Here is a 13,975-nt window from a genome sequence, read left to right as displayed (position 1 = left end):
TGAAGAACACTAAGATGAAAACAAGAAGTTACATTGTTTCATCACTAAAGGACAAAAGTAACAACTAATTTTCTTGCTTGATCACCATATCCTTTTGCAACTGTCAACTAGCTTGCTATAAATAAGCCATCACTCAAAGGCGATAATAAGTCTTAAGAAAGAATCTCATCAAAGCTAGAAAGCATGAAATAAAGAAGAGATTGTCCATTCTTAAGTACTTAGATCAAATTAGCAAACTGTTGGGGATTTAAGATGAATTTGAAAATTTTAACCCTCTTAGTGGAACAATTCCAACCAGAAACTACAAGTTTATGTGTTTACCTCTAATCATTATTACTTTTTTCACGACTCTAAAGTAAGTCATCAATACATTTTAAGGGCAATTAAGTAAAAATCACATTCTCTTTAATTCTAACATTTTTTTATGTTAAATTATTACATTTTTCTTAACTTGTGTGAAATGATGTAACAAGTCATCTAATATGCGATGGAGAGAGTATTGATTATGGTTTTGGTTTTTATTGGTATAAACTATTGTTATTGTTGATTACTTAATTCATAATTTAATTAGTTTAATAGCAAATTGATTTTAATTATTAATTATTAAATGTGACTAATAATATAATTCCTGGCTCAGTTGCCATGCAAACACCACATCACTAAAAATGTCCATGTTGTATCCTTGTGGCACATCCACGTCGTAATTCTATTTGTCCAGTCATCAACTTGACAGCAAAGATCGCTCCTGCAAACGGTAAAAATTCTCGTGACTAAATATTTATTAAAATTCAAATAGGGTTTAATCTTGAAAGGTCGCATAAATATAAGGATCTCAAACATATTTAATCCTTTATAATATTCTAACATCCATGATTTGAATTTGTAAAGAAAAAGGATGAGATAACAAATTAGGTTCTTAGAAAGTATGGTGTACAATGTGCATCCTCCTTCCTCTCTATTTCTCTTCTCTTTTCTCTCTTTTTTTACCCTCCTCTCTTTTCTCTCTCTAGTCCCTCCCTTTTACTTTCTGCAGGAGAGGATCCAAAAAGGCCCAACAGAGGTTCAAATGGTGTATGAATCCTTTGCAGCTGGTGTGCACCGCGCCACAGTTGTCGATGATCCAAATCCGCCAAGAAGTGATCACACTTTACACGGGCATGCAAAGGTCTTCATGTGCCCTGCACAACCATGAAACATTCTGCATGGCCTACAACCCTTCAACAGGGACGGGCAGTAGTTTTGACAGTGCAAAAATTGAAGTCTGTATCTCCAACAATAGAATTCATTTTCCTTTAGTCATTAAGCTCATTTTCCGGATTTTCTCCCAAACTTTTCTGCTTTTCAGGATCTCATCTTTATGTTGCTTGCTGCAGATAAGTGCAACAAACTCCTTTTCTGGCGCCAATCATCAAGTGGAGCTAATTATGTTGATCCGGCATGTAGAGAGCCACGGAAACTCATTGGCGAGCTGAATTGTGCCGCTAACATCCTGAATTAGTTGAAGTATATGCCAGTTCAGCCTGGGATGCAGTCCTTTCTACCGCCAGCCACCACTCATCATCATCATCTCCATCATCAATTTCCTCATTCTGTTGACACATTTATGGAACAGATATTTAATGTTGTGTTCATATGAACAATTAAGATAAATAAAACACCTTCAGAACAATCATGCTCTAAGATAATTTAATTTTTCCGACATTGAGTCATTTTTCACTCCGCAGGGGTGAAGGCAGGATTTTATCACACCCTTGCACCCACTAGTAAAGGTGTCTTCACCAGCTGAGCTTGTAGACACGTCACTCATTTGATCCTTACAGCTTCAATTCAAATTTAAATAAGTCCTTTAGTTCAAAACATATTAAATAAAGGGGATGTGGTTTCAGTGCCATTTTTAAATAAGACAACGAGGGAGCCTAATGTCCATTTTACTGTAAATTGTAACATTGGAATGCAAATTAAGACAGACTAACCTTGGTGTTTAGTTCTGTTGCCGTTTGCTTATTCTCCACATCCTCAACTACTTTTATGGCTTCTAGCCACCAAGAATCACTGGAGTTGTCCTCAACAGTGTCTTCGTATTGTAGAAGATTGGGTTTGTTGTTATCATCAGGTTGACTTCCCCACCCATCATCTACTGGATATTTATCATCTAACATCTCAGATGAACCAATAGCAACTGAAGGATTGGAGAATACGTGAACTGGAATTGGTCGCAAGGGAGACCGATAACCTCTACAGTCAGCATCGTGACATTTTTGATAATACACTGCCCTTCTTAGATCAACAACGTATATCACTGGACCAGAAAAATATCAAACGTATTAGTAAGTTGCAATTAGAAAAAAAGAGAACATAGTAAAATGAAGGCTTAAATATGTTACTAGTCCCTGCAGTTGTAGCATATTTTGGTTTTGGTCCCTGCAATTTTTTTTGTTTGGTATTAGTCCCTGCACTTTGAGAAACTTTGTTTTTGGTCCTTGACATTAGTGAGTCTGTTAAAAAAAAGTGAAAGTTAACGGAGTGCCACGTGGCCCAATCATTTCATGCCACGTGGCACAATTATAATTTGTTATTTATAATTATTTTAACAATAATAATTAGTGACTAAAATGAAAGAAAAAAAAAGACCAAAATCATGGTTGTCTTCTTCTTCATCGCCCCACCCACCAATCCCCCATCACCATAGAGACACCATCACCAAAATCATGGCTACCTTAACTCATCAAATCACCACCACTCATAGTTCATCAAAACCCTTCAAATACAACAAATTAAGAAACCATCGGCACTCATATGGAATCATGAACCAACCCACTCTACCCTATTTCAATTCATTCAAAATTGGACTGCAAAATTTCGAAATTTATTCATCCATTTGCGAGCAGAGGCTATAGAAGAACCGGTTAGAGTTAATTTCGAAGTTATAAGTTTGATTCACGTTCAATTTAAAACTCAAGGTTTCACTCTTCCCCTTTCACAAAACCTTCTATTGGTGTTCATGTTGAGCAGACCCACACTCCTTCTTAACACTTGTAATAATATTAACAATGGAGGTGGTGATGGTGAAGATTGGTGATAAGGTGGTGATGGGGGGCGATGGTAGGATGAGGATCTGTTTTTGTTTTTGGTAAGGGAATCTGTGTTTGTTTATTCTTTCTTCTATTAATATTAATTAATAATAATAAAACAAATTATAAATCAATTTTGTTATTTTATTTAATTAAATTTTAAAATAACAATTTTACCATGCCAAGTGGCATAAAATGATTGGGCCACGTGGTACTCCAGTTAACTTTCACTTTTTTTTAACAGACTCACTAATGTCAAGGACCAAAAACAAAGTTTCTCAAAGTGCAGGGACTAATACCAAACAAAAAAAATTGCAGGGACCAAAACCAAAATATGCTACAACTGCAGGGACTAGTAACATATTTAAGCCTAAAATGAAAGACATAGGAAACACCATTTCTTACTGCAGACATGCGATTGGTCCCTCAACATGCTAAATATACAATCATATCATAATCATAATAAAAGGAATCTCAACCCAAAAAGTGAAAACTCAATCAAGAATCTTTAACATTCAGACATGACCAAAAAGTATTTTCAGGAGAAAAATAAGTGCATACTCTGCAATCTGCATACAAAAATAAGAACTTGAAGGAGATTACCGTTATTGCTTTTATGCTGTCTGCCAATTCGCTCACAGTATCTGTTTTTTGTCATGCTGTAGACCATCAGTCCAAATTCAGAGAATAAATACCAACTATGAATTTTTCCTATATATTCAGCAAAGTAACACAGTCAGTAGAATTACATTGAAATCTCAAGATAGGGACAGGTACCTGTCAGATTTTATATTAGGCCTAACTCAACTCTACAAAACCGGCTTGTAAAGTGAGGGTTGCCCAAGCTAGCTATATAAACACTACACAAGCCATATCTCTAAGCAATGTGGGACTAAATGCACCCCTTCACACCCAACACAATGAAGGTGTTGGAGGCTGCAATGAAGGCAACCCAAATGCCGCAATTAGGCGGATGGCAGCGGACCACAATGTTTTTTATGCGGAGAAAGCAAGCAAAAAAGTTCAGACTAACGAAATTTGAAAGAACTTTATTCTCACAAACATCTCTGACTCCAAGCCCAAGGGAAAGTGGGACGAAGCTGTTACCGATGGATATCATGGGAGTTTGTGAAGATTTGCGAGGATAGAATACTTGCACCGGTGCAGGTATTGTTACTGAAACTCGTAACGGTAAAACAAATTCACACTCATTTATTTTTTCCATTTATTGCTATCGAAACAAGTTTTGATAACAATCACCTGGTATATTCCCAACAGAGGCAACCGATAATATAAATTCGTCGATAAATGGGAATGGTGACTTTCCCATGAAGTATGTTCCCGAAACATCACTTGTGCAAGTATTCAATGTAAATTCTGGATGCATTTGGACAGAGTTTCCAACATTATAATTCAACTGTCAAAATCAAATAAGCAGCAATCATTAATTTAAGGAAATAAACTTTATAATGCTGAAAGATATGACAGCCTTAAAATTAAACTGAGAAGAAATAAATAGCTGCAATGGAAGTTTTACCTCTGTATCAAAATGCAGAGTCTTCACGCAATCTAAGTCTGGTTTGCAGACCAGAAGCTTTCCACAATCAACATCCATGTTGCAGATCAAGGAAGCCATGAACATGTCTTCTTCACTCTGTCACTTAAACAACAAAACTGAAAAATAAATAAGTGTCCGTTCTGTAACTCGTATAAGCTTATTTGATAATATAAAATATGTTTGGTAAAAAGTTTTTTTTAGACCTTATAGCTTTTTGTATTTTCTCCCATTTTAACCTTTTATTTTAATATTATTACTTATTCATTTTGTAAAATAAAATAACTGACCACAAACTCAAGTTAAACTGCAGACATTTGTAGTTTATTGCTTCATGTTACTTTCCAAAATCCTGCCACAGTAGTTCTTTTCCAGATTTCTTTTTTATCTTTGACTAAAGAAATACTACTGGTACATAAAGAATATAAATACCACTCATGCTGCTCTCATTCTCAATTCTGGATTTCTCTGTATCAAATCATCACAACATTTCATATGATAAATAAGACCATACTTAAATTCGCCAGTATACATCTTAACATAAAGAAAAGAAATGGACAGAGTTAGGATCCTCTCCATTTCCAATTATTTCCATTTCCTCCATTATTATATAGTTTTGGGAATATAAATGTAAAAGTGTGACATTAAGTGGGTTCAAATATCATTTATACACCCAAAAACATTTAAAAACTTTGGTAATGGAAGAAATGGAAACAATAGAAAATGGAGAGGATCCCAACTCGGACAAATGGTATTATTTTTCTTCAGATAAATCAAATTCTTTTATCTTCGCATAGAGATGATTTTTGGCTAAATTAAAACATGGAGTAGTGCTCTTAAGGAGTGTTATTATTTTATACAAAGTAAAATAATTTAAAAAACATGTACTTTTATGTCATTTTATATTTTCAACGGCTAAATTTACCAAACACTTCAATTTCAACTAGTTAGCTTTTCAGCTATAAGCCATCAGCAACAATGCATCAGCTATCTTTTCAGATATAAGCTAGCTTTTGAGCTATCAGCAAACTTATAGCTTAATTTTAGCAAATGGAGCCTGAGTATATATAAATACTGCAGTTAGCACATGGTAATGTATATATTTTTGCCTTTCTTTAAATAGAATAAGATACTACAACTCCTATCTGTCTTCAACAGAAAATCTTTGCTTCTCAGGTCAAGAACTAACAAAAACACACGCCAAAATCCTTTCTAATTGACAAAAAAAAAAAAAAATCAAATGGTGACTGGTTATTCCCCATTTTTTATCTTCCAGTCGAGTCCCATTCTATTATATGCAAAGAGCAGTCCGCAACACTGACACTAGTTATTCCAATTTTCATATTTTTATTATTATTACTTCTTCCTTGATGAAAATCCTTTCTTGATAAAACTATTTTGATGGTAAAATTTGAAACCGCTAAGCCACTAGGTTTGGTCTAGTGGTGAGGGATTTGGGTAGTATGCTATAGGTGCTGGGTTCGATCTCCAACTCATTGTAAACAAAAAAAATATTTGAAACCACTATGTTACGTAAGAAAAATGCCATACCAAGTTTTTGCACTTAAATCTCTCTGTTGGCAAAAGAATTGAACTTTTTCCTGCCTTTGAAGATAGATGAAGACGGAAAACACGATTCCGAGTATATACAGCAGTATCCACAAAAAGTTGGTAAGCAGATTCATCGGTACTTGAATCTTTTGCTATAAACAATTTTTCACAACGTTTATCTTTCCCCCTTGCGTTTAGAATTCTTGAGCATATCTGTCAATATAATCAATAGTTGATGATTCTCCAAAAGAAATACTATATAATTATCCTTTTTGTAAGTAATTTCAAAGCTTTGATAATTACTAAATTAAAAATATATATAAAATGACTCATTATGTGTGTTAACCGATTAAAGAAAATGATAGAAAATAATACAGATAAATTAAATCCCTCTTTTATTCATGAGAATATAGGAATCTCTACTGAAATAGTGGTTACCTTACCACAACAGAAAAAGCAAGAAAACAACTCTTAGTTCCCACTTCCCAGAAAAGCAGGAAAACCTCTCTCTCTCTCTCTCACTATCTCTCTCTCTCTCTCTCTCTCTCTCTCTAAATTATTACCCTTTTCCAGTTTCTATTCCTTTCCATTATTCTCTTCCATTTCTATTTTTAAGTCCCCCTATTCCTCTTTGCCACATGACATTTTCTTTGTGTAAATCTTTTCAAGGCCTCGGCTCATGACTAATTTGGTCTACCAGTCGACCCATTGTAAATTTCTGATGTAATTTCCTATCAGAAAGATGAAAATGAAGAGTAGTGGATTCTCATGAATTAATAGGATATCACCCTAATTCCAAATTGGCTTAATTAGTATTTTGGTCCCTTAAAGACATTTTAGGTTTCACAATGGTCCCTTACAGAAAAAAAAGTTCGAATTGGTCCCTTATTGATATCTCTGTTAGTCAAGTTAGTCCCTGCCGTTAACTTTTAACATCAAAAGTTATTTTGTCTAAATGTGAACCATTAGATATTTTTGTCCAAATCAGAACCATTGGATCTTGTATGTATATTGTTCGAATGATAAATCATCAACACCTAATTTTTTCCCCTTTCTTCATCATCTTCATTCATTTGTTCTTGATGTTCTTCTTCAACATCTCATAAACTTCAACAAAAAAAAATATCCAGATCTTCAAACAAATCCAAGAAACACAACTCAATCCATAGAATTTAAATTAAAAAACACATAAATTATTTCAACCCATCAAACTGAAAAGTTGAAATAAAAAAAAAAAATCCTTCTTCTTTAGATCCTTTGCAAGATCTGGAAACTTCTCATCTTGTCAAAATCATTCCATTAGCCAAAATCATTCTCCTAACCAAACTGCTACTTCAATACCATCGCCATCAATGCTCACGAGGTTCACAACTTCAGCTAGCTATTTCACACCATTCATCATCATAACTTGGTGTTTTCTATATACCCAATTCATCCATCTATATACCCAATTTTTGCAAAACGAAACCCACCCATAGGATGTTAGTGTTACAGAACCAAAAAAACATGGTCTTTATGTGTTTTCTTCCATTTCTCACACAAGCAATTATTTTGAAATCAACAACAAAGGTTATCTTAAGAAAAAGATCAAATTTATAATTAAAAAATTTAATGAGGTCTATGGTGGACCATTTACAGTGTTAGTCCACCTTATACATTTGGGGTTAAAGTTTAACGGAAAGGACCTTTTTGGCTAACGGAATGTCTTTAAGGGACCAATTCAGACCTTTTTTTCTTTAAGGGACCATTGTGAAACCTAAAATCTCTTTAAGGGACCATTTAACTAATTAAGCCTTCCAAATTTTATCTCTAGCTTTGATGGGAAAAGATGAGTAAACTTGGACTTACTTCTGAAACAAATGCACCTGCGTGGGAGTTATCCTTAAAAGCAGCCTTTGGTATGCGAATTATTAGATGGCGAGAGAACTTATCTACAAGTCAAATTAATAAGAAATTATAAGGATAAAGATAAGGATCATTATACATGGGAAAACATTAGAATCCTTGTCATAGCAATACCTAACAATTGCTCCATTTTGAAAGCTAAAAACATATAGAACACTTAATTCAAATATAAATGTGTAATTGGCTCAATGGTAAAGCCCCTTAGCACTCCACACAATTACAAGGGATTGAATTACCTATATGGTGCAAATCGCATCAATCCACTAGCACATATAAGGAATTATAAAGTACTGAGAGAGAGCCAACTAGATAAAGCATGCAATTATAGAACCAATGAACACCGGTTCTCGTGTGGTAATCAATATTTTCCAAAGCCAAACTGTCAATGCGAGTGTATGCAGTTTAACTATAAACTATTCCCTAAATCACAATTAAGAAACAATAAATAAAAGAAAATCTTATTCACTATAGGTTTCAGAAATTTCAATAAATGAAGATGGAACCCAAAATAAAAGGCATATAAGCAAGCAGAAAAATCTTATTCACTATAGGTTTCAGAACTACAGTTTACAAATGGAATAGGCATGAAGAAAAACCAAACCTTCAGTTGAAGAGTCGAGTTCTACTATCCAATCGTGGTCTCCATGGATTTCATACTTTTCGTGTAAGGCTTCTAGAACTATTGATATCAAAAGATCAACCATTTCATCTCCATTCTTTCCTACGTTGACTCTTTTATTAAACTCCAAATCAAAATAAAGGTGGCATGGTAAACCCTGGGAGCAAAGAAACTTTTAAGACTGGAACAAACATGCATATGGCGCCCAGACCGCTCACATGACAATGTAACGACAGAACCATTTTTTCGTTAAATCAGTGAACATAAAACATACAAGACTATTTACCTCTTGAATCACTTCATAATGATGACGGAATTTTGAATCCATGTTTTTGTACCTGAGTACAGAACTCAGCAATATGAATATACAGAAACAAGGATCTTAGTCATAACTAATCAGTCGAAAATGATGATGATTCAGACGAGAAAGAAAATTATACGAAGGAGACCTTCGCCAGAATTCTGTATATGTAGACGCAAGGAACCTTCTCTGGCCATTGAAGTGATCTTGATAACTAAAGAGATGGACATCTTCTTGTCCTTTGGCAAAGTTTATTGCTTCATCCTGCCTTGGGAATGTGGACCACACTTCCTTCCTAGAAAAATAAAGCTTTGATTCAAGTCATATTCTGATACATTAAGTACAAGAAAAGTAAACAGGTGGAAAAAGTAAACGGGTAGAAACCAGCTTCGGAAAAAGACCTTAAGTTCAGTTTTTTCCTCTGAGAGAGATCAATACGTATCTCATGCAACAATCGCCATAAACGGGTCGGTTTTTTCGGAGGCACACCATGAGGAGAACCGTAGAATACAACTGGCGAGATCTGCTTCCGATTACTAGAGCTTTTTGCTTTAGCTATTGCTGATTTAAGCTGAAATGCAAGAAAATTTAGTTGACACAAAGATGAAGTATGAGCCAAGTAGCACCAGTAATGATCTTGTGCATTATATAAAAATTAAAAAATATATGTAAAGAAACAAATAAAACAATTAAACCATAAGATAACAAAAGATACATACATACAATTCTCATAGCATTTGAAGACAAGTAGTAGTTAGGAAAAAGCAATAATTTGACAGCAACATTTTGTAATTTGTTCAGATTGTTTGGATAAACAGCTTAATTAAGAACCTATAACATAAGCTCTTAGTATATAAGTGCTTATGTATCAGCTATTTCTATAACAAAATATAAAATAACGTTTTCCATATACACTCTAAATTGTTCTCATAAGCTATCATGGAGAGCATACAGAAATAAGCTCTAAACAACTTATAGACAAGTCATAACTTGTTTCCATATGTTCTTCCAAACAGTCTCACATGCTCAAATAAGTCAATCCAAACAAATCTTAAGGTTCGTTTGATCTGCAAAAAGTAAAAACTCGACGGAACAACATAGGACAAAACAACACAAGACAAACTTTTAAGGCATCGAACAACTTATTGTCTTGTATAATGTTTGGTGGACAAAATATAATTTTTTTTTGTTACAACTAGTACTTGGGACAAAAAGTTGTGATGTAATTTTGCAAGAGACACGAATTTCAGTTTTTGTTCCCTTGCCCCCCAATGTATCTAGTCTCAGAAACAATCTTAAAATCAAACACAATACAACCGAAATTGTCCAGTCCTAGCAGATTAAACGCAAAAATGTCAAAAACAAAAGAATTAATTATTAGTTAATAAATTTAAAACTCTCAAAAACAGTTTACTAACAGAAATAATTACTTTCTCAATAGAAGATTCCACATTTGTTGTTTTGATGCAAGACAACGGAGTTTTCTCTTCTCCTCCAATTGATCCTGGATTTGAACATTCTCCCGGTGACCCATTCTTTGGAATTTCCTTCTCCAATTTCCTTTTCCTCCTTTTTCTTTCAATCAAAGCAGATTCTGAACCAACCATAATTTTTTCATCAATTATTTTTTTTCATTTTTAATTTCATACTCAGCAATAAGAAAATAATCAGCACTATTTTTTATAACACAAAAAAAAATAAAAATGAACACTATTAATTCACAAGGAAAATGAACCTTATAGTTTCCTAGGGTTTGTTTCAATTTTTTATCGAGAAAAACAAAAACAAAATGAAAAAAAAAATGGAAAAAAGAGAGAATTGAAAAACTTACTAGGGGGTGATAAACCGCATTTGAAGCATGCGAACAAACGATCAACATCGTTCATGTTGTTGTTTGAGGTTGATGACATTTCAATTTTCTGTGAAAATGAGAATTTGAATTTTCTGATTGTGGAATTTTCGATTTTCTTTCACTTTCCCGTTAGGCGGGAATTTGAATTTGCGGAAGAATTCACCAAAAAAGATAATTTTGCGGAGGAATTGAGATGAGAAAATTAATCATTAGGGCTGACGAGCCATGAAAAATCTATTTTTGCCTCCATAAGCTATATTCAAAATCATTTTTTAAGCTAATATTTATAGCTGTTTGTTTAAGCTTAAAAAAAAAATTCAAAAAACATCTATTTTTTAAGAGATTCTGAAGTAAATTTAAAGTTATTTTCTGTTTGTTTACCATCACAAAAAATTATTAATTCAAAAAATAATTTTTAAAAAAATAGATTTTGAAGAAAATTATTGAAAATTGCTTTTCATTTTGAAAAAATCTTAAACAAACATAAGTAAAATTATAAAAAAAAAAAAAGTGATTTTTTAGAGAAAAAAATTTTTTTGAAAAAAAATAAATCTGAAACAAATGACCCATAGTTCGAAATTGATATATTTCTTATGTTTTATTTTATGTTGTTAAGTTATGCTAGCCCCAAATTTTTTTATTGCAGCTTTATATTATAAAAAATACAAATTTGTCTATAATTAGAATTGAACTTAAATTTCTTACTTACAATGAAATCTTTCAACCATTATAACATATGTTTCAATTGTGATTAAAGTTAGAATACTAAAATGTTAATCTTGTATTTCAATAAATTTGAACGCATAATTAATCACAATTTCTATTTATTTAATATAAAATCTAAAATATAAAATACTTTTAACTTTTAATATATTAAAGCGGGATACGGTGTCGGTTTCCCTCCTAAACACTCAATCAATCCGCCTAATTACAACCACCTTGTTAAACTTCTTGCATTTATTTTTCAAAATATTTTTTATTTTTAATTCATATTAATGGACAAATATTAGTTTTACTTTATTTATCAATAAAAAAAAATCTATTTTACTTTATTCGTGAAAAAATCAGTTTAGTTTACATTTAACCTATAAAAACATTTCAATTTCCCGCTTTCAACAATTTTATTTATATCATTCGACCTCATTTATTTTCCCTGCTTTTCCCCTTTTCCCATCAACATTTTTTTTTCCGGTTACAACTCTTCCTCATTCATTCTCATTCTCATTCACTTTCGCTGCATCTCACTTTGTTCTTTGTGTTTTTTCTTTTGTTGAAAGTTCTTATTAGACTATTATTGTATTTATTAGTCAATGATTGTATTTGATTACCAATTATTGACTAATCAAATACAATAATAGTCTTATAGTTCTTTCTTATACAAATAAAGATATTGACTTAAGTGGTTAATGAGCTGTCCTAAAACAAATCGTTCGAAAAAACCAAGTTTGATTCCTGGTGAGAACAATTATTTGTCAGACTTTACTTAACTCGCAGCCGAACACTAAATTATTGGGACTCCCTACACCTAAAAACCTGAGAATTAATAACAAAAAAAACAGAGTTATTTTCTACTTTACCACAAGTTAACTTTTTATTTTTTCCGCTCATATAGTGTGGATATTTTTGATTGAAAAATTATATCTTTCATGTAGAAATGACAATAAATATAATAGTTATGGGTAGGGTAATATAGTACATATCTTTGTATCGACAATTTAAAAAACAATCCATATTTAAACTTATAGTATATTCGTATGGATAACAATATATCTTTGTATCCGTACATGTATCCTCTAGGTATTTAAGTATTCATATCCGCATTCATTATCCGCGTTTTTGAGTTACTATCAAAGCATACAGGCATGTTAGATCTAAATAAGTGCCGCTCCTTGTGCGAAAGCCCTCTTCATTTCCAAAAAAAAAAAAAAAAATTGCCACTCCTATTTTAGAAACTTCCATTTTAATTTCTTTTAACTTTTTTTCTATAAATGTCATTTTTTTGAGAAAGAGTAAAATGTGTACTGTGAATTTTAAACTGATTTTTTTTTTTTGTTGAGGTTGATGACAACACAAAATAATTTTGTCTACCTCGCTGTTTTTTGGTGTTCGCAATACCATAAGTCGATCTTAGGTCTTAATATTATTTTTGTATATTCATATTTTTCTGATTATCGTTAAGTATAACCTATGAAACACGGGAATTTTACGGATTAGACATGTCTCAGTGTAGATAATGTGTCGATGAAACACCGACACTTATAATTATATTAAATTGTGTCATTTTTTTTAAATTACAATTAGTCAAAATAATATATATGTGTTGTGCCCAATATATGGGTATGTGCTTCATAAATTATAAAATTTGTCCTAAATAAAGAAGCAAACTTGTCCACACAACCTCTCGTTGACTACATTAATTAATTACTACTATGAAATTTGTCCTTATCATCCGCATTTAATTTTATCCTAGAATTATACAATTATATTATATTTAAACTTTTACTTGTTTTCCTTTTTTTTATTGAAATTTATTCTTTTACTTATTCAAGCATTAAAATTAATACAATTTCATAAAAAATGGTTGACTTTGTTTCTTCCATATAACAAAAAAAAAGGTAGCATTGAAACAATTTGCCTATATAAATATTTTCCAGAAGAAAGAACATATGTATTATAATTTATAACTAATTAAGATGGAAACAACAAGACATTTTTCTCTCAAATTTACATTGTTTGTTGCTTTATTGATCATTGCATCAGGTTTGACAAAATATTCTTTTTGTTTTTTTGTCAGAGAGTCTAGTGGTTAAAAATTCAACCTTTTTAATGTATAGTGGAATGTCCGAGGTTCGAACCCAACCTCTTCATGTAAAATGTTGATGTCCTCACCAATTGAGTTAAGCTCACGGGTCACAAAATATTCTATTCGTCATAACTTGATTTTAATTGATCTCACCCATCAAATCTAAATTTTGCATTTTAATTACATTGTAAAACATTTTTTTTATTAAAGATATAACATTATTCTTAATTTCATGTATCTTTTATGTGCAGATATGTGTATGGAACATGTAGAAGGAGGAATCAATGGTGAGATTGTAACCCCACAGAGAGTTACAGA

At 32.2% G+C, this 13,975-nt stretch overlaps 1 protein-coding gene across 1 annotated transcript; it reads right to left on the bottom strand.

Annotated features, from left to right (window-relative positions):
* Window positions 1–824: 824 nt before the first annotated feature.
* On the bottom strand, window positions 825–11,111 carry LOC123906180 (DNA-directed primase/polymerase protein-like). Its single transcript, XM_045956032.1, has 13 exons — window positions 10,834–11,111; window positions 10,433–10,596; window positions 9,404–9,573; window positions 9,151–9,297; window positions 8,988–9,039; window positions 8,684–8,858; window positions 8,026–8,108; window positions 6,178–6,390; window positions 4,609–4,725; window positions 4,332–4,488; window positions 3,675–3,782; window positions 1,974–2,299; window positions 825–1,589 (listed from the first exon to the last, which is right to left on the bottom strand). The coding sequence occupies exons 1-13, from the start codon at window positions 10,910–10,912 to the stop codon at window positions 1,482–1,484; spliced, it is 1,899 nt and encodes a 632-aa protein (XP_045811988.1). The 5' UTR covers window positions 10,913–11,111; the 3' UTR covers window positions 825–1,481.
* Between the last annotated feature and the right edge of the window lie 2,864 nt (window positions 11,112–13,975).

The sequence above is a fragment of the Trifolium pratense genome, linkage group LG2 (genome assembly GCF_020283565.1).
Source record: "Trifolium pratense cultivar HEN17-A07 linkage group LG2, ARS_RC_1.1, whole genome shotgun sequence".
NCBI classification, from domain to species: domain Eukaryota; kingdom Viridiplantae; phylum Streptophyta; class Magnoliopsida; order Fabales; family Fabaceae; genus Trifolium; species Trifolium pratense.
Note: the sequence above shows the minus strand (reverse complement) of the source record. Positions and strands in the feature narration are given on the sequence as shown.